At 39.2% G+C, this 23,670-nt stretch overlaps 1 protein-coding gene across 3 annotated transcripts; it reads right to left on the minus strand.

Annotated features, from left to right (window-relative positions):
• Positions 1 to 1,468: 1,468 nt before the first annotated feature.
• On the minus strand, positions 1,469 to 21,894 carry LOC130906352 (transgelin-like). 3 transcript variants are annotated; one of them, XM_057820605.1, is made up of 5 exons: positions 21,729 to 21,894; positions 3,645 to 3,831; positions 2,377 to 2,548; positions 2,205 to 2,307; positions 1,469 to 2,125 (listed from the first exon to the last, which is right to left on the minus strand). In XM_057820605.1, exons 2-5 carry the CDS (start codon positions 3,822 to 3,824, stop codon positions 1,972 to 1,974), a joined length of 609 nt encoding a protein of 202 aa, XP_057676588.1. In that variant the 5' UTR covers positions 3,825 to 3,831; positions 21,729 to 21,894; the 3' UTR covers positions 1,469 to 1,971. The 3 variants fall into 3 exon arrangements, with proteins under 3 accessions (XP_057676588.1, XP_057676586.1, XP_057676587.1); XM_057820603.1 differs by having other exon boundaries at positions 2,205 to 2,548; XM_057820604.1 differs by lacking the exon at positions 21,729 to 21,894 and adding an exon at positions 6,985 to 7,126 and having other exon boundaries at positions 2,205 to 2,548.
• Between the last annotated feature and the right edge of the window lie 1,776 nt (positions 21,895 to 23,670).

The raw sequence follows: 23,670 nt of genomic DNA on the forward strand, positions 1-23,670 counted from the left end.
TTGTACCTTACAGTATCTTATTTTCTTTTAATTAGGGCTGTCAAAATTATCGCGTTAACGGGTGGTAATTATTATTTTTTAATAATCACGTTAAAATATTTGACGCAATTAACGCACATGCCCCGCTCAAACAGATTAAAATGACAGTACAGTGTATTCTCCACTTGTTACTTGTGTTTTTTGGCATTTTGTCGCCCTCTGCTGGTACTTGGGTGCGACCCATGAGCATTGTGTAATTATTGACATCAACAATGGTGGGCTACTACTTTATTTTTTAATGAAAAATTTGCAAATTTTATTAAAACAAATGCATTAAGAGGGGTTTTAATATATAATTTCTCTAACTTGTACAAACATTTATCTTTTAAGAGCTACAAGTCTTTCTATCCATGGATCGCTTTAACAGAATGTTAATAATGTTAATGTTAACCCGCTAGCCACCTGAATGCCGCCGCTATCCCCTTAGCTCCGCCCCTGATATAGACTTTAGGGCTGTGGCTATCGAATATTTTAGTAATTGAGTATTCTACTGAAAATACAATCGAGTAACTGGATAAAACATTTTTAAAGGTAAAGAGCAATTATAAATATACTTGAGAAAACAAGACAATACACCTAACATTGACCCATTTTTAGACAATGAATGTCTTTTAGATGTACATTGTTGAAAACAGCCAACAATTGCATCTCAGATGTGACTAGAAAATTAAAACTAATTCACTGCTTTCACTCAAAAAAGATCTCATATTAAAAAAAAAAAAAAAAAAACGTATTTCTTACCTAAAAATGTCATTATGCTTGATAACACACGTCACTTAAAAGTAGGGCTGCAGCCATCGATTATTTTAGTAGTCGATTAATCGATGAACTAGTTCGAATAATCGAGTAATCTGCTAAGGAACATAAAAAAATTAAAATACCTGAGCCGAGTCTCAATCGGCATAAAAAAATTAATGAGGATCTATGGACAACAAAATAACAATTTGCTAACTTACATGGAAAAAGTCAGCAAGCTTAAATGCTATAAAATGCTTTTTTTTTTTTTCTTCAATGCTCTTAACAAATGGTTCAGACATATTCCCACAAAAAAAAAAACCTGCCAAATATACCTATAAATTACGAAAAAAACATTAGTTCAAACAAAAACTTAGCTTTTGTTGGTCTTAACAGGGTGCAGCTGGATTCAGCCATGTGAAATGAGGCAGAATAGAGGACAGTGTATCCACCCAAATCAATAAAACTAAATGCAAACACTTTCAAAACAAACCACAACAACACCACTTTAATACTCGAAGCAACAAAATTTAATTGGAATCTTTTCTTCTAATCGAATACTCGAGTTAATCGATTAATCGTTGCAGCACTAATAGACTTAACAGCAATAATGTCGCTGTTATGGGCAGCCAATGAGTCAAAACTGTCATTCCCTGACAGTGCAACATTGTTGTTCATGAAACAAGTCTTTCCAGAAGTTTAAAAAATAACTTTATTTTCAAATCAATTTCAAACTAAATGCATTACAACAATAGGACCATCAGTGTGATTATAAAAAGTATTGAAAGCAGAAATGAAACAATGATCATCTGTTTGGTTTCTGTGGCTTTGTTTCAAGAAATCCCATTGGAATTCAGCTATAAATGTTTGCAGCTGTTAACACTGCCGGAGTTTCTTTGAACGCATCATTTGTAGTAGTATAGTAGCCCTCAACTGTCTAAACTTGAACGTAATTCAGCCGTAGTTTAACATTTTCCTAATGAAACTTGCAAAATACGCACTTTAGCAGGTAAGATGTTAATCAAAATGCTTAACTGGCAAGGAAACATCTCTATTTAGATGATTTATGTGCACGTGGTTGCTTTGGTCCCCATTTTGGTCCAGTTTGGTCTGAAAAAAACAGACGGGTCACATTCGTCGAAGAGTTTCTCCGTTTTTCACCGAGCAGAGGCAGCCTCAAAACCTTTTTTATGAGTTTTATGGGTTGTTGTTGATGATCTGTCTGGGTCTCCCGTAACCAGTCATGCCAGCTTGGGACGCCAACTTATTTGTGCCCATTTGCAGGCCGATGACGTTCCTGCCTTCGCTCAGCTGCTCGTCAGAAAAATCCCTCCTGTTCTCTTGGGCTTTCCTGTAGACAAAATGACAGAAGTACTTTGTCAAAGCACGTTTTCAGAAAGAGATGAAAAGAAGAAGAAAAAAAAACGTACTTATGAAACCAGCTGGGGTCTCCTTTGTAGTTCCCATCATTCTTTGTGACAGCCAAACTACCCAGAGCCGCCAAGGTCCTTTGGACAGCTGCCATATCCTTGCCTTGGAGATGAATAATCAAATGAATAAGACACACCACAAAAAAAAAACCAAGAGATAAAGTAGTCTTACTTTCATAGAGGTCAACTGTCTGGAATATGTCTGTTTTGGTGACTCCGTATTTCTCCGCTGCGGTGAGGAACAGTGAGATTTGCTCCATTTGAGCAAAGGCCATTCCGGAGCGCTTGATGTTCTTTATTGGCTTGTTGGGGGCACTCAAGCTGTTAATGAGCTCACTCAGCACCTACAACAATGTTGGAAGAGTTTACTTTCTGCAACAAATTACTCCAACGTTCACCATTTGCAGTGCTTAAAAACCATTTATTACAATATACATACAGTGCTGGCCAGAAGTATTGGCACTAGGGTTGTTGTTCCGATCATGTTATTTTGCTCCCGATCCGATCCCGATCGTTTTAGTTTGAGTATCTGCCGATATTTCCCGATCCGATTGCTTTATTTTTTTGCTCCCGATTCAATTCCAATCATTCCCGATAATTTTTCCCGATCATATACATTTTGGCAATGTATTAAGAAAAAAAATGAATGAAACTCGGACGAATATATACATTCAACATACAGTACATAAGTACTGTATTTGTTTATTATGACAATAAATCCTCAAGATGGCATTTACATTATTAACATTCTTTCTGTGAGAGGGATCCACGGATAGAAAGACTTGTGACTTTGCATATTGTGACTAAATATTGCCATCTAGTGTATTTGTTGAGCTTTCAGCAAATGATACTGTAGCCATGCCCAAATGCATGATGAGAAGTGGAACCATGACTGTGCGTAGTGCTACCAATTGATATATCTTCTCTGCGTTGGGAAATAATATAAGGTGTTAAGAGAAAGATCAATTACTACCTTGCTTCCCCACATTGCTTCCCACGATATTTCTAATTGTAGGGAGAGGGATTGTAAGGCTTTAGCCAATTAAAAAAAGGCTCCAAAGGCTTCCAAAATTCACTCTACTCATTTTATGCTGCCTTTTAGCTCTCTATATAGTTAAAACGGCGCCATTACAGGTTGAACGTGACAATGCGTGAGTGGGTCGTGCAGCGCATGCATTAATTTCGTTAAATATTTTAAAGTGATACATTTTTTTAAAAATGAATTACCGCCATTATCGGAATAAATTTGATAACCCTACCTTAACCCAAAACTAAAGACACTGGATGAGTAACATATTAAGTCTCTCTCTCTCTATATATATATTTTTTTTTTAAAAAGGCATGTCTGATATTTTTTTGCCGATTCCGATACTTTGAAAATGACATGATCGGACCTGATCGATCGGGACATCTCTAATGACAATGCTTCAATCAACTTACACATCCATTCTTCAGCCACTCTTGGAAGCCAGGTCTGCCCGACTCTGGCCGACCCACATTGGGTCCACACTGGGCTATGATCCACTCCACCAGTATTTCCTCCAGCTCTGGGTCATATTTCTTGTCAATCTTGTTCTGCACTTCGCGGGTAAGACCATACGACGGGCCCTTGTTTGCCATTTTGTTCCTGTGAAAAGAGAAATTTCAAGTAATGCACATTTTAAAAATATATAGATTTATTAACAGAGTCAATGTCCAAATCACAAGAACCCAAGCAAGAGATTAAAAACAAATGTATAAACTAATAACAAGTGGATAACAGTAAGCGCTGGTTCTCCTAGAGACCTTTTTTTTTTTTTTAAAGGCACATCTACACTGCTGGCCAAAAGTATTGGCACCCCTGCAGATAATGCTGAATTTCTACCAGAAAATGGTTGCAATTACAAACGCTTTGGTAGTAATATGTTCCATTTGGTTTGCTTTCAATGAAAAATCACTAAATAATGAAAAAAAAAAAAAAAAAATCATTATCATTTTACACAACACTCCAAAAATAGGCCGGACAAAAGTATTGGCACCCTCAGTCTAATACTTAGCACAACCTTTAGACAAAATAACTCCGAACAACCGCTTCTGGTATCCATCAATGAGTTTCATCCAGTGGTCTGCTGGAATTTTAGACCATTCTTCTTTGGCCAAATGCTCCAGGTATCTGACTTTTAAAGGGTGCCATTTTCAGATCTCTCCACAGGTGTTCTATGGGGTTCAGGTCTGGACTCATTGCTGGCCACTTTAGAAGTCTGCAGTGCTTTCTCTCAAACCATTTTCTAGTGCTTTTTGAAGTGTGTTTTGGGTCATTGTCCTGCTAGAAAACCCATGATCGCTGAGGGAGACCCAACTTTCTCACACTGGCCCCTACATTATGCTGCAAAATTTTTTGGGTCGTATTCAGACTTCAAATTGCCATCCATGCATACAGTCAAGCAATCCAGTGCCAGAGGTAGCAAAGCAACCCCAAAACATCAGGGAACCTCCGTCATGTTTGACTGTGGGGACAGTGTTCTTTTCTTTGAAGGCATCATTTTTTTCCCTGTAAACTCAATGTTGATGCCTTTTCCCAAAAGGCTTGTCTCATCTGACCAGTGAACATTCTTTCAAATCGTTTTTGGCTTTCTCAGGTAAGTTTTGGCAAACTCCAGCCTGGCTTTTTATGTCTCTGGGTGAGAAGTGGGGTCGTCCTGGGTATCCTACCGTACAGTCCCTTTTCATTCAGACACCGACAGATAGTACGGGTTGACACTGTTGTACCTTCGGACTGCGGGTCAGCTTGAATTTGTTTGGATGTTAGTCGAGGCTCTTTAGCCACCATCCGCTCAATCTTTCATTGAAATCTCTTGTCAATTTTCCTTTTCCGTCCACATCTAGGTAGGTTATCCACAGTGCCATGGGCTTTATACTTATTGATGACACTGCACACGGTAGACACAGGAACATTCAGGTCTTGGACTTATAGCCTTCAGATTGCCCATGCTTCCTCACAATTTTGCTTCTCAAGTCCTCAAACAGTTCTTTGGTATTTTTTTTTTCTCCATGCTCAATGTGGTACACACAAGGACAATGGAAAGAGGTTGAGTCAACTTTAATCCATTTTAGCTGGCTGCAAGTGTGATTTAGTTATTGCCACCAGCTGTTATGTGCCTCAGGTAAGCAACAGGTACTTTTAATTACACAAACTAGAGAACCATCACATGATTTTTCAAAGGGTGCCAATACTTTTGTCCGTCCCATTTTTGGAGTTTTTTTAAAATGATAATGATTTTTTTTTTTTTAATCCATTCTCTTGTGTGTTTTTTCATTGCAATTAAAATAAATGAAGATATTACTACCAAAGCATTTGTAATTGCAATCATTTTCTTGGACAAATTGAGCATTATCTGACAGAATTGCAGGGGTGACAATACTTTTGGCCAGCAGGGTACCAGTGCTTACAAAACTGTGACAGGTAGCGTGTAAAACTGTGCAGAATGTTAGTCAGGCCCAAAACAAATTTTTAGAACAATTAAGACGACTAATAAAATTAAACTTTGATTAAAAGTTATAGAACAAAGCTGGAAAATCAGGAGGAAATAACTGACTCTGATTTTTAACTTAGTTTTTAAACCATCATTTGCATTTGGGATGTGACAATATAACAAAAGGTGATATATCGTAATACTTTGTAGCCCAAAAAGTTATCGGTATGCTCCCATCAAGAATAGATATATCTTTTAAAAAAGGTGTCACTCTTCAAAAAAACAACAGCTACCAAAATTTTCCATTTGAATAGTGGCTACGTTAACTCACCGGCTGCCATTGACGGCCCTAGACATGTTAGGGCCTCTGCCCCTCCTTCCTGAGCCCTGCCTCAGGTGAGGGGGGTTTGCTTGATTACAGGTCAATTGTCAGATGGGTGGAGCGGCCAGCTGTGACTCATCATCAGCCAGCTTAAAAACTCTGCGGTCGCACCACCACGTCGCCCGATCAACTCGTCTGTTACGCACGTCAGTTGTATCTCGCATTCCTTACATGATATCTTTGCTCACTGGCTCACGACTACCTTGCTTTCGTCCCAGGTCCTGTTTTCTGCGCGCCCCTCATCGGATTCCACGCCTGCCTCCCTTCCGAGCTTCCTCGTCAGCTCAACTACCCCGAGCCAAGCAAACTTCCACCTGCCACGCTCTTCTCGCGACCGCTAATAAAATACTGCTCGCCTGAAGTTGTCTGCATTGGGATCCCTTCCTGCTCGCGCACATCCTAACAAGACATCCAATTCATTTTGACCGGATTGGACGTCAAACGGCGTCATTGGCACTGAATCCAGAGAATTCACAGCCAGCTTTGTGGGCATTTACAGGCCACTTCCTGTTCATTTTAGGGCACTTCTGATTTATTTGGGGACATTCTTGAGTCACATCCTTTTCAGTAACCATTGTAAAGAATTGGCTGCCACTGACGGCCATAGACGTCCAATCCATTTGAAGTGGGAGGGTGGCAGCGAATGAACGAATGTTCATTCGCTGCCACCCTCCCACTTTAAATGGATTGAACGTCTACTAGTGATAAACTCACAGAGAAAGGATGAAAATAGCTTGGTTTTCTGTTTAATAGTCGTTTAATAGAACATCCTAGAATGATTTCCCTACCACTGTATCGATAATTGTTGCATCGCCATATTGCCAGATCGTTATCGTGAGCATTGTGTCGCAAATCCTTTTGTATTTGTGAGCTACCCAGAGGTTCCCACCCTTAGTTTCTATATAACAATATACAATGTAACCTTGAGATAAGTGGATAAACATACCTAAGTTGCTCAGCTAGACACAATACAGCAGGAGTCTCAAACTGATTCCACAAATGGCCACGTTGGGCATGCGTTTTCAACCCAACAGGTCAAGCACAGGCAGTTTAACCAATGAGGTTTCTGCTGAAACAAGCAGCACCTGACTGCAATCTACTGATTATATTTGTAAGACTCCAGTTTGGTGAAAAGATGCACCCATGTGGAATCAGTTTATACGATACAGAGGCCGCGTTCAGATTGCAGGCATATCTGATTCCAATCAGATTCCCGCTCAAATCTCATTTTCAGGGCTGAGTGTTCACACTATTTTTTAGATAGCGTCTAAATCAGATCTGGGCCTTTTCAGACTGGAAACACCTGACAAGTTGCTGTGGCAATGAAGGCGTCACCCAGCGTAGAGTGATGTCACAGTCAAAACCAATCTGGGCTGTTCAGACTGAGAAGCATCTTGTCCATATCTGATCTGAAACTACCTCTATGTGGCTTCAAACTGTCTTGCAAAAATCAAGATTTCTGTGCTTTGCGACCGTTCAGACTTCAAAAGAGCCGAGATAGGCGATCGACACCATCCATTTCATGGAAGTATATTACCTCACTCGAAAGGTAAGCTATATTTTTTCTTTGCGTTTTGTTCTATTATCTACTTTATTTCAGGTATTAACGGTTAGCTTCGGTCAGGGGTCGGCAACCCAAAATGTTGAAAGAGCCATATTGGTCCAAAAATGTCCAAAAACTTTTCACTGGAGCAATGCCCTTCGCTCCCGGCCGTTTTACAGGAGTTGGACTGATTTTGCAAGGCCCACAGAAAATTCTGTTCTATTGCTATATAAAAAATATGGAACCCACCAAAATGCGCTACTGCCCTCCAGTGGCCAGTTTTATTGCTTTAAAATGGGTTTTGAGCTTTGTGCATTGTATCTAATGCCACGTTTACATGGAGCCAAATATTCCAATTACAATCGGAATATTTGTTCAAACCGAATAAATGTGTTCCATATAAACACCTCATTCAGAATGAACAGGCCCAAACTGAATGGAATTTCATTCCGATTCACAGGGGTGGAATATTCCTTTTCCCAAACCGATTAGAAGTAAAATTATATCATGTAAACAGGGAAGCGGAATGGTGTCTGGTTGCGTTGTTTCTGCACATGCGCCGTACTGACGGGGTGACGTCACTTGGTGACGTAAGTAACGTCACTTGCAACATGGCTTCCAAGCACAGCGCACCTAATTGGAGTCCAACGGCAAGATTGTATTTAATTCAAACTTTAACAGAATTGAATATAATTGCTCGCTTAGACGGGCGTAAAACGAGGAACAGTGAACTATTTAAAAAAGTTCACGAGAGGTTACACGAAGCCAGAATAGACCGGCGCGTTGACCAGATTAGAAATCGGTGGAAAACGCTGACAACCGGCTACTACAAGGCAAAAGAGCAAAACAGCAGAAGCGGATACGACCCCACAAACACAACAAGTGGGTTGAAGTTAAAACAGCAGCACTCTGACGATCGATCTCCATGTTTTGCAACGTGACGCTTTGTTTTGATTAATCTGCGCATGTCAGATGGCAGTTGTCAAACGTCCTTTCGGAATAAAGGCAGACACATGTAAACGTTGGATCGGAATAGATGAAGTGACATGTAAACAGCTGATCTGAAATTTCCATTCGGAATGATTTGAATCGGTATGAATAAAAGTCAGCATGTAAACGTGGCTTAAGATAGATCGGAATCTCTTGATGCCTCTTGTAAAAAAAAGTTTTTTTAAAACTCAAAAGACGTATAAATACGTTTTTGGGACACTGAAGCAATTAAAAATAGAACGTATTTATACGTTTTTGGGAGGAAATGAGTTAGGAGACGCAAAAAATTAAAATCCTTACTTTATATGGCGGAAAACACAGACAAGACTGAAAAATCAGTTTCTGCCCTTGCACCCCTCTTTAAAATAAACTGCTGTATTTTAAGCCAAATGAACTGTTGTGTTTAATAGAACAATATGTCTATATGCTGCCATAGCAGATTCATGGCGCATCAAGCCCCCGAACTATTTTTAATTGGTCCGTTTTACCCTGGAAACACCCATTTACAGATGTCGCGCAACCGCTTTTGTTGCAACCCAGCCATAAAAATAAGATAAATAATTATATTTATTATTCAAAATGTCTGTCATTTTTTTGCTTAGAATCATTAATTGATGTCTAATATTTCGTTAAAAAAAAAAAAAAAAGACTTTAAAAAATGATTCACTCGGTTATTTTAAACTTTTAAACAAATTACATCACAATGAGAAAATTAGCGTCTGTAAATAAGTCACGGATATCTACCTCATAACTATCGCTTAATTGTATTTTTTTTCGTTACTGTCGCATTTTCCCCGATATGTTAGATGATAAATACCGTATTGGCCCGAATATAATATGACCCTGATTATAAGACAACCCCCCTCTTTTTTAAGACTCAAGTTTGAAAAGGACTTTTTGAACACCAAATGAATTTTTATACAGAAAATAATTACAGTACATCTGAAACAAATGATTATAACAATATATTTGAGAGAAAAAGCATGTTATTTTGCCTCATTCATATCCTAATATCTGAACATTTAAATATGTAAACCGTAGTTCAATCACGTTCGTAAATGAATGGCTTCTGTTTTTTTAAATATACATAAACTGTGATAAAACAACAAAATTGCAATAACTGCATTAACCATCAAAGTGAAGTCTAGCTGTAAATGTAGTCTTGAAACAAATCTGAATACGGAAAAACATTGCGATAAAGTAATGCAAACTGGTTAAACTTGAGAGTAGCTGGGATCTGTCATGACAGAACATCGTTTCAATGATATCTGGCGCCATCTACCGTCGTGAATGGGTATAATGTCTAGACCGCAAATATAAGATGACCCCCACTTTTTCAGTCTATTTCAATGCAAAAAACACAGTCTTATATTTGGGCCAATACGGTAATCGATCCAAACAAAGAAAAAAAAAATTTTTTTTTTAAAACAAGGTTTAAAAGGGTAAATGTATATAAAAGAAAATCTCGACCACTCCTTGATGTCTGCGATTTCTGCATCGCGACCTTAGTTATGTTACCATGTTTCACCCATAAATTCCCCCAAAAGTCCAGCTGTGACCATTCACAGCTGTGTCTTGACACTCGGTGATACATGCTACATGGAGTTTTTGGATGGAAAAGAAGTAAGTACGCGATAATATCTCGTTAAAATCGTGGGGTCATATTATGCTCCCGCGTGCTCTCACCTCCAGTTAGGGTTTTGCTGTTTAATTTTTTTTTTTTTTTAAATGCCCTTCTGTTAAAAAATTTTCTTCCCCCAGAAAATTGAGATTTTAAGCTTTCCAATGATGTATCACACATGCATATAGGACAATTTTGAAATTTGGCCAAACTGGGGGTCTCAGAGCGGAACTTCATGTCTGTCACCTGAGTGTTTTCTGTCATCTAAGCCATATAATTGCCACTTTCAGACTTATATCCCTCTCAATTCCCTTGTAAGGTGACACTGGATTTACCCGTGTCATGGCTTTCAGACATGGAGCGATGTCACAGAAAATACCCTTGGTGGACTCTTTCAGACTTGTCCCGTGTTGGCGACTTGACTTGAAAATAAAAAAATCCAAAACGCTAGTTGTCCTCCAATTTTCGACCAAATCGCATAATCTAAAATTCCAGGACTCGAGGGGCATCAAAGTTGAATACAGAATTTGCCAAAAATGTACTGTTCCCCCAGAATTCGCTAAAAACTTTCCCATTAATGTCTAATAGAATACCACTGACAGCCATGTACGTCCAAATTTCCCATTCATTTTCAGTGGAAGGAAAACATAGGTCTTGGTGATTTTTGACCATTCCACTATAACAGCCCATTGACATTCAACTGGCGCCCAAGTAAGTCCATGCCATTGACAGCCATGCACGTCCATTCCATTTCATGGCCATGTACGTCCAAACTTCCCATTCATTTTCAATAGCAGAAAAACCTTTGTGATTTTTTTTTTTTTTTTTGTACCAAAAATAAATGTACCATTACAGCTCATTGACATTCAACTGGCACCCTTGTAAATCCATGTCATTGACAGCCATGCGACATGACGTGTCCATGAAACGTCCCCAAATAATCAGGAAATGATATGTCAGCCGGACGTGTCCCTAAATTTCCCCAAATAAACAGTAAGTGACCTGATAGATCTCTATCTACCACAGAAAAGCACCATCGTAATTTCTCCAGAAATTGCAGTTTTTATTACACAATATTATCATATAAATAAATAAAAATAATATAGCTAAAAAAAAGAACTAAAATACCGTATTGCCCCGTATATAAGACGGCCCTGATTATAAGATGAACCCCTCTTTTTCAAGACTCAAGTTTGAAAAAAGACTTTTTGAACACCAAATTAATTTTTATTCAGAAAATAATTACAGTACAACCAAAACAAATGATTATAACAATATATTTGAGAGAAAAAGCATGTTATTTTGCCTCATTCAAATTTTAGTATCTGAACATTTAAATATGTAAACTAAAGTGCAATCACAGTCGTAAATGAATGGCTTCTGGTTTTTGAAATGTAAATAAACCAATTCGGGCTGCAGCTATCGAATATTTTAGTAATCGAATGAAAATTCTATCAATTAATCGAGTAATTGGATAAAACATATATATTTTTAGGTGAAGAGCAGTTATGAATATACATGAGAAAACAAGACATTTCATCTAATATTGAACCATTTTCAGTCTATCAGTGTCTTTATTTTCGATGTACATTGTTAAAAACAGCCAACAATTGCATCTCAGATGTGACTAGAAAAACAAATCACTGCTTTCACTCAAAAAACTTTTAGATCTTATTATTTTTTAAAAAAATAATATATATATATTTCTTACCTAAAAATGCCATTACGCTTGATAACACACATCACTTAAAGTTGGGATTTTTTCCCACGTGTTTCAATTGAATTTCTATTTGTGTCAAGCCATTTTTAAGTTCTAGTTAAGTTTTAAGTTAGTCTAAACTGTAACTCCTGATAGGATTTTGAGTTTTTGCAGTGTTCAAAATAAATGTATGATACAGGCTGTATTGGAGCACATTAGGGACCAGTGCTACTTGGTGTTTTATCCAGCAATGACTACTGAGCTAAAATTGATAGTTAGCATGATTAAGTTTTTATTTTACACCCTAATCACTCCACAACGCTATGTTATGTTAAAGCCTGTGTGTAAGACACGTTAGGCACGCATCGACAGTGGTCATAATTAATAGAAACCTAGCCCTCCGCAGGGCTAACGTTACGTGAGCTAGTGACAGTAACGTTAATCTTATTTATTAGAGCTAAGCGCTCTTTATCAGTGCTTAGCGCTCTACTGCTTTAAGATGGCGGCTGTTTACTAACGCCGCTGACACCGTCATTTCGCATCTAGTTTAACATACAGTACATGTTATCCCTATGAGACGCACCAGATGCTACCTGTTACCAACGTAGCATCATGCGGGCCAGTTTTTAACAACGTCGGCGTCATTTGTAGCGGCTGTCGGCTGCAGTGTTTTTGTTTTTTTTTTTGCTTCTTCCTCTACGCACGTGACATCAGCTCGTTGTCCCGCATTAAAAGTAGTCCCAGCAAAACGTGATGCTTAGAGCTGTCAAAATAAACGATTACTCGAGGTGAATAAAATTACTCGGATCACTTTTTAAAGTCGAGTTACTCGAGTTGCTCGAGTATTCGTTTCAGCTCTAAAACCAATCTATTGTGATAAAACAACAAAATTGCAATAACTGCATTAACCATCAAAGTGAAGTCTAACTGTAACTGTAGACTTGAAACAAATCTGAATAAGGAAAAACATTGCAATAAAATAATGCAAACTGGTTAAACTTCAGAGTAGCTGAGATCTGTCATGACAGAACATCGCTTCAATGATATCTGGCGCCATCCAGCGTCGTGAATGGGTATAACGTCTAGACTGTGAATATAAGATGACCCCCTCTTTTTCAGTCTTATTTCAATGCAAAAAACACCGTCTTATATTCGGGCCAATACGGTAATAAGTGTCTTTCATTCCTTTTGTATTACTAATTTTAAAATTGGTTTTTATTTATTTAATTAAAACCAAAAAAAGGGAGGGGAAAAAAAACAGAAATTATTCTCCTACCTCTAATTCCTCGATGAATGCAAATGATCATCATTGTAACTAATCAAAATTAGACACTTGCAAACATCTGCTTTTAAAAAATCAATACTAATGGGTTTAATGGTCGAAAAAGTATTATTGAGTGTTCTGTTGAGCTCCGGCAGCCTTGTTTTCTCAGAATCATGGCTGACTTTACCTCTTATTAATGCTGTCTGAGCTTCCTGTTGCCTTCCACAGAATAGTCATCCTTCCTGCATCCTGTTTGCTCATTCAGCTGTCACTTCCTTCCTCCCTCGCTAACAAAGAACCTTATGTGTATACAAGAATCTAAACAAAATGCTGCGTGTGAGAACAACCCTTATAGCAAACAAACCCTCGAGTCGGAACGTAGCCGTAACGCCTTTGAAAACATCTAAATCTATCATTTAAATCATTTTGTGGCCTATTTTACAGAAGTGGGCGCCATATGGAAATGTTTAGGCTTGGTAGGAAAATATTCCCACACTTCCCTTTTTCTCGCCCGTTATGTCCGTCTACTGCAAATATCAGAAATCGTCTCAGTAAGTGACGTATTGTAGCGGCAGCCAAATTGCGTTTGTGATGCGAAGCAGCACCTTTGTCGCCCCAGGGCCGAAAGGCACACCTATTACATCCTTTGCAAAACAGAGGCCTGACTTGCGCAACGTGAGCTGGCAGTTTGACAAATGACGGTTTTGTTTTAACGGCGCTACGCTCCTCTGGATGAGACTAGTGTCTGTTTATTGTATGAGGCTGTCGCGGTTGTACGGGTGGGAGCCTATGCCTGTTCACTAAATGATTCCAAACCAACTCACATGATCTAAAACATCTGCTTGGACACTATCTCGCTCAATCTCGAGATCTGGGCTGTCGGGCATATCCAATCTTGTACAGACTTTCAAGCTGAAAAATGTGTACACTTTAACCCTAACGTGCACTTTGAGCTCTCAGACATGCGTGTAAACAACTGATTGGAGATCATGAGTTTTTCAAATAGAATGACCAACAACGAATGATTTTTTTTGGGTGCACATGATGCTGCTTGAGGATGTCACATTGTTCAATGGAGCGTGATATTGCGATGTTTACAAATTTCTCAATATTGTTGGGGTCAGACGCAGTGTTGCTAAACTTACTTTAGAAAAGTAATTAGTTACAAATTCACTAAAAACTGAGTTAGTCACTCATTGTAAGAATAATTAGTTACTCAGCAAAGTAACTGACGCTACTTTTCATGTTCTACATGTCATTACATTATACATTCTATAACATCTTTCACATCAAAGATTTTTATAGTCACTGATTGAATTGAACTGATTTTTTTCATTCATTAAAAAAACAGGTCACTTTTTACATCTTTGACTTAAAATTTCACCTACTGTATATAATAGTGTAACAGGATACAAACTTTAACTTTCAAAGGCTGTGAGAAAAAAAGCCTTTTTGTTTTTCCTGTTGTACTGAATTTGCATCGAACCGGAACCCCCGTACAGAGGCGTATTGAAGCGTGACTTGTGTGTACCGTCACATCCCGAATATATACAGTGCTATGAAAACGTATCTGAAGCTTTTGGAATTTCTCACATTTCTGTATAAAATCACCATCAAATGTGATCTGATCTTTGTCAAAATCACACTGTTATAAAAATGGTGTCTGCTTTAACTAAAACCACCCAGACATTGATAGGTTTTCATATTTTAACTACAAACTACAATTCCTGGAGAAATTACTCTGGGTCTTTGCTGTGTGGGGATACAGATCTTAGCTCCGCCCAGGTCTATCAATAGAATGGACAAACATACCCATCAATGGCATTAAACAAAGTCAATGCAATTAGAAATAAATGGGAAATTTGGACATCCAGAGCCGTCAATGGCAGCACCCTCCATAAGCGTCACTGGAATGGGGGACGTCTGGGTACACGTCCTATTGAAATCTGAACAACAACTGGACTTTTTTTTTTTTTTTTTGCCATTGAAAATGAATAGGAAAAAAATTGGACGTCCATGGCCGTCAATGGCATCGACTTACATAGGCGTCATTGGAATCCAAGTACATCAGCATCGATAGAATGGAAAAAGATGCCCGTAAATGTCATTAAATAAAGTAAATACCATTAGAAATGAATGGAAAATTTGGACGTCCATGGCCGTCAATGGCAGAACCCTTCATAAGCATCAGTGGAATCAGGAAAGTTTGGGGGACACATCCTATGTCGCAGGTCGCATAAAAGTGGACCATTTCAAATCCCAATAAGGGTAACATTTGGATGTGGTTAAAATCCGATCTGGGCCACATTTTTCGAGAATGTGGCTGTGGTCTAACCTGACAAGTCTCCCAAATCGGAATTCATGCCGCAATTACGTTAGCAAAGAGCGAGAGGCATGGAGGACAGCAGCGCTGGAGCTGTACCTTAGTGTTAGCGCCTGGCTTGAGCTTGGCTTTTAGGGTAGAGGCTGGCTTGACAAGTCATAAAAAAAAAAAAAAAAATTTTAACTGTTCTCAGTTCCTTTTTTTTTCATTCAGCACCTGATTGAGCTGGATGGGCGGGGCCATACAAAACATCTGTGGCGCATTAGGAATGCTTGACATTAAAGGATTCCTATTACCATCTGCAAGTGTCAGACTATTGCTTGCTACTTGCCTTGCTTACTGCTGTTTGTACTTCATCATCCTTCGTGCTTCCCGACGTTTCTACAGTCGTGTCCTGGTTTGATAATTTTTACTTTTGTGCTCTTTTGGACTTTGTAGTTAGTTTTGTACTCTGTTATATTCGTGTCTTCTAGTGTGCTCCCTTAGTTGGACTTTGTTATACTCACATTTTTTGGCCTGCTCCCTCTGTTGCACTTATTAAATACAAACATTTACTATCCCCAGTCTCAGGGTCTGTGATTGGGATCTACATCAACGGCTTGCCGTTCATAACGGGATAAGCCTGAGAATGCTCGGTTTTCTTTCTGTGCGCCAAATGAGAAGTACTGTATTTCAATATTGCTCACATGGCCGAGAGTCTGGGCAAACTGACCGTATGTGTGTGCGTCTTGCACGTACATTCTATCAATCTATATAAACTTTGAATTAGGCCTGTCAAACGATAAAAATTTTTAATCAAGTTAATTACAGCTTAAAAATTAAGTCATCGTAATTAATCGCAATTCAAAACATTTATAAAATATGGCATATTTTCCTGTAAATTATTGTTGGAATGGAAAGATAAGACACAAGATGGATATATATGCATTCAACATACGGTATATAATTACTGTATTTGTTTATTAAAACAATAAATCAACAAGATGGCATTAACATTTAGTTAAAGCGATCCATGGATAGAAAGACTTGTAGTTCTTCAAAGATAAATGTTAGTTCAAGTTATAGAAATTTTATATTAAAACCCCTCTTAATGTTTTCGTTTCAATAAAATTTGTGGAATTTTCAATTAAAAAATAAACTAGTAGCCTGCCATTGTTGATAATAATTACATAAATCCTCATGGGTGCTTAAGCCCATAAAATCAGTCGCACTCAAGCGCCAGCAGAGGGCAACAAAACTCCAAAAAACAAAAGTAACAAGTTGGCGTTGCACTGTGCTGTCATTTTAATTTGTTTGAGCGGGGCATGTGCGTTAATTGCTTCAAATATTTTAACGTGATTAATTTAAAAAATTAATTATCGCCCGTTAACGCGATAATTTTGACAGCCTTACTTTTATTGTGAGACTAAACAGGGATTATTTATTTCTGCTTTTTGTGTCCTTGTTTTGGAAAACAAAATATGATCAGTCCAATGTTCCCTCTAAGCTGCGCGCATGCACAGTCGCGCACTGCTTGCACAAACTCGGCGCACAAGTAAATCTACTGCGCCCAAAATAAAACAATCGTATTGTTGTGTCACTTGGACTACTGTCGGCTCCGCAGCACGACACTTCTATTGGTATGTTCGATACGGCAACGCGACGCTCCCACTGGTGCGTTCCATACGCCAATGCGACGATATAATCTAGTTAATTAGACCAACAGAATTGTTTTCTGTATCATTTTGCAACGTAACTCAATGAGCAACAGGCGTCTAGCCAATAATGTGACACAGTTCACTTCACTTAGGCCATGTCCACACATAGCAGGGTATTTGGCAAAAAGAAGATATTTTTCTTCGGTTTGACCTATCATCCACACGCGCACGCAGATTTAAGCCAGGGTTCTTAAAAACGACGGGAAGGTGAGGATTTGCGAATTCTGCGTTCGTGGCTCCATCATGTGGACACTGATAACCGAAGATCTACTTCACTGGCTGCGACAAATTTTGTCCTCACGTCACACATGAGCAGGGCCGGCCCAGGCCATTTGGGGGCCCTAAGCAAAATAATGCAAAGGGGCCCATATTTTTGGCCCACCATTTGGTCACAGTGTACTGTGAAACCCAACCCATACGTCCATATTTTGTATATTAATCAGATTTTGTTGCACTGCATACTTCAAACTTCTCACCCCAAATTATTGTCAGAACTTACAGTAGATAGCACCAAACCTTTTTCTAAAAGAGGAAAGAAAGTTAAGGAAGAACTTTTTTTTTTTAAGCTTGTGATCAAGTATCAAAACTCACAAAAGTCAAATAAAGCAAACTGTAGTAAACAAAATAGAATATAAATTAAGCAATTGCCAGATTGGGGGCCCCCTAGTGGTCAGGGCCCCTAAGCAGCTGCATAGTATGCGTATAGGCTGGGCCGGCCCTGACATGAGACCAATTTTTACATTTGGAGTACATTAAATAGGCGCTTTTTTGCTTCCATTTTTTTTTTTTTTAACAAACTCTTGCCTTGCTTCCTATTGAATAATGGGTATTTTGGACAAGTATTTTGTTTTGAATGTACTCAAAAAGGAAAAGCGGTTGGCTGTGGAAGTTTTTTTTATTTTTCTACACAAACGTGCAGGTGTGAATGCAATTATTTTTCCCCGACGTATTAGGGCAGAATGCCTCATTTAAAAAAAAAAACCCTGCTACGTGTGGACATGGCCTTACACTACGCAGCCCAAAGGTGGCTTGCAGGTTAGCTAGCCAACAACAGTGCAGCGGAGTAGAGATGGAAATGCTAACCCCTTATCGTGGATGAAAGGAATGGGCAACGATACGACACTCATCAAGCCAAAGTAAAAAAGAAATGCGGTTCTTTTAAGATGGAATGCAAGATGGAATGGCTCTCACAGTATGTGCAGATAAAAGAACAAGCGGTGAAACTGAGTGAGATTTTTTTTTTTTTTTCTTTTTAAACATGTCCTGTCTAGCTGCTTAGACAAGGAGAATAGGCATCTTGAGTGTGTCCTTATTGTCTGAACAGTTTTAATGTGGAGTTCGATATACTCCCATTGTGGTTGTTCATTATGTTTCATTTATTAACTCACCTATGCCACAATTGGACCTTTTCCAGGCCAAAGCAGGACTCTTCCAAGTGTAATAGCAGGACTCTCACATACAGTGGGGCAAATAAGTATTTAGTCAACCACTAATTGTGCAAGTTCTCCCACTTGAAAATATTAGAGAGGCCTGTATTTGTCAACATGTTTAAACTTCAACCATGAGAGACAGAATGTAGGGGGAAAAAAACGAAAATCACATTGTTTGATTTTTAAAGAATTTATTTCCAAATCATGGTGGAAAATAAGTATTTGGTTAATACCAAAAGTTCATCTCAATACTTTGTTATGTACCCTTTGTTGGCAATACTGGAGGCCAAACGTTTTCTGTAACTCTTCACAAGCTTTTCACACACTGTTGCTGATATTTTGGCCCATTCTTCCATGCAGATCTCCTCTAGAGCAGTGATGTTTTGGGGCTGTCGTTGGGCAACACAGACTTTCAACTTCATCCGCAGATTTTCAATGGGGTTGAGACCTGGAGAATGGCTAGGCCACTCCAGGACCTTGAAATGCTTCTTACGAAGCCACTCCTTTGTTGCCCTGTCTGTGTGTTTGGGATCATTGTCAAGCTGAAAGACCCAACCACGTCTCATCTTCAATGCCCTTGCTGATGGAAAGAGATTTTCACTCAAAATCTCTCGATTCATGGCCCCATTCATTCTTTCCTTTGCACAGATCAGTCCTCCTGATCTCTTTGCAGAAAAACAGCCCCAAAGCATGACGTTTCCACCCCCATGCTTCACAGTGTGGCTGTGTTTCTACCAAAAAGTTCTATTTTGGTTTCATCTGACCATAACACATTCTCCCAGTCCTCTTCTGGATCATCCAAATGCTCTCTAGTGAACCGAAGACGGGCCTGGACGTGTGCTTTCTTCAGCAGGGGGACACGTCTGGCAGTGCAGGATTTGAGTCCCTGACAGCGCCTTGTGTTACTGATAGTAGCCTTTGTTACTGTGGTCCCAGCTCTCTGTAGGTCATTCACTAGGTCCCCCCGTGTGGTTCTGGGATTTTTGCTCCCCGTTCTTGTTATCATTTTGACGCCACGGGGTGAGGAGGGAGTTGAAAGTCCGTGTTGCCCAATGACAGCCTCAAAACATCACTGCTCTAGAGGAGATCTGCATGGAAGAATGGGCCAAAATACCAGCAACAGTATGTGAAAAACTTGTGAAGAGTTACAGAAAACGTTTGGCCTCCGTTACTGCCAACAAAGGGTACATAACAAAGTATTGAGATGAACTTTTGGTATAGACCAAATACTTATTTTCTACCATGATTTGCAAATAAATTCTTTAAAAATCAAACAATGTGATTTTTTGTTTTGTTTTTGTTTTTCCACATTCTGTCTCTCATGGTTGAGGTTTACCCATGTTGACAATTACAGGCCTCTCTAATATTTTCAAGTGGGAGAACTTGCACAATTAGTGGTTGACTAAATACTTATTTGCCCCATTGAATAACATAGTGCACATCTCATGAACAATGAGACTTTTGTCTTTTCATTTTAAGTGGGCCAGATCAATTACCGTATTAGCCCGAATGTAAGACGGCCCTGATTATAAGACGACCCCCTCTTTTTCAAGACTCAAGTTTGGAAAAAATACTTTTTGAACACCAAATTAATTTTTATACAGAAAATGATTACAGTACATCCGAAACAAATGATTATCACAATATATTTGAGAGAAAAAGCATGTTATTTTGCCTCATTCAAATCTTAATATCTGAACAATTAAATATGTAAACTAAAGCGCAATCACATTCGTAAATGAATGGTTTATTTACATTTCAAAAACCAGAATCCAATCTATTGTGATAAAACGACAACATTGCAATAACTGCATTAACCAGCAAATTGAAGTCTAACTGTAACTGTAGTCTTGAAAAAAATCTGAATATGGAACAACACCGCAATAAAATAATGCAAACTGGTTAAACTTCAGATTAGCTGAGATCTATCATGACAGAACATCGCTTCAATGATATCTAGCGCCATCTAGCGTCGTGAATGGGTATAATGTCTAGACCGCGAATATAAGACGACCCCCTCTTTTTCAATCTTATTTGAATACAAAAAACACGGTCTTATTTTCGGGCCAATACGGTATTTTAAAAGTAAACTAATGCAAATTGCTGCTGTATTTTTTTTTTCTTTTAACAAGCCATGTAACTTCCTATGATCCAAGGTTTTGAACAGACATTATACCGGTGTGTGGCCACAGCGTACACATCTGATGTTGCTCACAGTGGTCCTCAGTTTGCTCAGGGAGCCTGTGTGTCTGTTCAGACACATGAAAAATTAGAAGGAACATTGATGATCACCCTAGAATGATGTAGAGCCAGCATGTGTAGTCATTTGTGTTGATGCTTCTGCGCATGTCGGACTGCGAGTTAGTGCGCATGCGTACTACATTGGAAAAAGGCAGTCTGAATGGTACGCAAAACAAAAAAAAACTGATATGAAGAAAAATCAAAATTGTGCATTAAGAACTGCGGTATGAACCTAGCCAAAGTCAGGTACTTTTAGGACCTTCACTACCCAAAGACCCAAGAGTGGGTGTTAGCATGGGATATGTCGATTGCTGTGGTATACTTCCTTTATTAACTGTAGTAATAGACACTGCTGATCAACTTTTTAGGAATTCACTTCAGCACCTGTCATCTTTCGCGCACACAATAGTGTCTTTATTATTGTATTAAACCTTCCCCCGAAGCTGTATTACTCATGGGTGACCTTTGTTGTTGCCATCATACCTTTTTTTTCTACATTTTGCAACTTCCCTGTTGTTGCGTCAGGTCGAGTTTCGTTACTAACATATTACATTCCGGTTAGACGCTATTTCGTGACCTTTTCGACCCCGAAGAATTATGTCGACCCACACTGTGGATTGAACGCCCCTGTACTCATCTGTAGGCTTTGTATTGGGAACAGCTATGATTCAAAATGAATGGCTACTTTTCTCTCAGTTGAGGAACGCCAAAATGAAACAATACGCTTTCAGAACACTGCAATTTTATCCCAAGAAGGAACTTTACCGTAGTGGATTCTGTTCTGTGAGAGCCAGAAAGGAGGATACATTTTACTTTTTAACTTCAAAAAAGTTAGTCTTTAGCCTGTAAGGAAATCAAAAAGTCAAAAAGAATCTTACTTACTTTGTATTGACGTATTCAGGTATGTAATGGTCCACTTGTCTTGTCTTGCACCGCTCTCCTCCCACTCTTATCTAATCCCTTCAGCACAGTACACTGTGCACTTTGCAGGTTGCCAAGGTAAATACGGCAAACACCCTGGTCTGAAATATATGACTTCACCACATTCACTAGAAAAGAGGGAGTCAGAGGAAGAGCTACGCCCTCACGTCCTCCTATTTCACTCTGTGACCCACCCCTTTGCCTTTTCTCCCATTCTTTGCTCAATTGCAATTCCTTATTTAGGAGAAGAAGGGAAGGAAAAAGAGGTCATGTGACTGGGGAGTTTAGTGTGGTCACTGAGAAGCATTTTCCGAATATCTCCCCCGCCCCAACTCTGTGGAATAGCGTTGGATTAGTGAGGCAGGAGTGAGGAGTGCTCTTAACTCATTCACTGCCATTGACGGGAACGGACGTCCATTTTGACTGGGAGGGCCTAATGCAGGGGTCCCCAAACTTTTTCCTGTGAGCAGAGGCGTAGCAAGGGTCCCCGGGGGCCCCAGGCAACAAGCAACATGGGGCCCTTCGAGCGTGTGCAAGTAAGGGGGACAGTTGGACTTGGATCAAAAGCATATTTAATAAAAGTATAATAACTCCTCGGTCTCATAGAGCGCTTTTTAGGACACTCAAAGTGCCCGGCTTCTACTACATTAGGACATAAAACTACAGTAACATAGTACATTCACCACTGTCTTGCTTCCTTTTCTCCTCTTCTGCTTTTTTTTTTTTTTTTCTTTGTCACTTCCAAAAGGATAACTTCTCTTCATTTTGGATATACGCAATTAAAAAAAAAAAAAAAGCCAAATCGCCTCTCACTCTGAGTTAAGTGGGGGGGGGGGGGGGGGGGGTAGAGCGAGTGAAGGGGCCCCTTTAGGGAACTTAGACACAAGGCTTTCACTTGCACTGTCGCACTTGTCGCTGTGCAGTAAAGCAGTTTCACATTGCAGTAAAGCTGTGTGTGTGAAATCTGTTGGCCCTATGGGGGGCCCTGCTGGCTAGGGGCCCTAGGCAATTGCCTGGTTTGCCTAATGGGACTCGACGCCTCTGCCTATGAGGGCCACATAACTTTTTCCTTCTCTGATGAAGGGCCGGGTCAGTTTGTAACAGAAACTGTAAAAATGTATTGTTTTTCAGAAAGTCACAATCAAATAACCCTTTCTGAATTCTTCACGAAACAAAAGTAAAAAAAAAAATAAAAAAAATAAATGTGAGTACAAGTTATAGTAATTTTGATAGTTTGTATATTGTGACTAAACATTGCAAATATTGTATTTGTTGAGCTAAACTTAATGTTTGAATAGAGTATTATTTTGCATAGCTATTTTGATTGGGAATGCCAGATCTCTTTGCATTGAGCGCTTTTCTTTTTGTGAACATTATTTTATTTTTGAGAGAGGAATATTATTTTTGTTGTGCTTTCACTAAATTCACTTAAATGTTCTTAACTGCCCAAATGCATGATGGGAATTTGAGCAACCATGAGTCACAGTGGTTGCTGCAAATCGTATATCTTCTCTGTGTTGAGTACAATACATGGTGTTAAGAAAAATATCACCTCCAGTTGTTCTTCCCCATGGTGCTTGCCACATTAGTTATAACAGTTGTGGAAGAGATGCCACCGCATATTCCATCAAATAGCGCGGCTCCAATAAATGCCTGTGTTACCAATTCGCCCTTCTTGGTAATTAGCGGTGCTATGGACCCGTGATTCATGTTGGTCCGTTGTCTTCGGTTGGCTCGGTTCATCCGATTTACTCCTGAGGTAGGCGGCGGCGGCGTACATATAAACACCGAGAGGCGTTGGATGGCTTTTTGTGGGTACTTTTACTAACAAAACAAAAGCATGTGGGGGACGCTGCACTTGAGCCTGCGCTAACTGCGCATTTTCTCGACTCTCTCGTTCCCT

This window comes from Corythoichthys intestinalis, chromosome 18, assembly GCF_030265065.1.
Source record: "Corythoichthys intestinalis isolate RoL2023-P3 chromosome 18, ASM3026506v1, whole genome shotgun sequence".
Taxonomy (NCBI): Eukaryota; Metazoa; Chordata; class Actinopteri; order Syngnathiformes; family Syngnathidae; genus Corythoichthys; species Corythoichthys intestinalis.

Excerpts from the sequence above, each read along its gene's own strand:
- LOC130906352 (XM_057820603.1), bottom strand. The coding sequence starts at position 3,824 with ATGGCAAACAAGGGCCCGTCGTATGGTCTTACCCGCGAAGTGCAGAAC. Across the intron at positions 2,549-3,644 it reads AGTGGCTGAAGAATGGATGT|GTGCTGAGTGAGCTCATTAA; the intron begins GTAAGTTGATTG and ends ACATTGTTGTAG. Across the intron at positions 2,126-2,204 it reads GACCCCAGCTGGTTTCATAA|GAAAGCCCAAGAGAACAGGA; the intron begins GTACGTTTTTTT and ends TTTTGTCTACAG.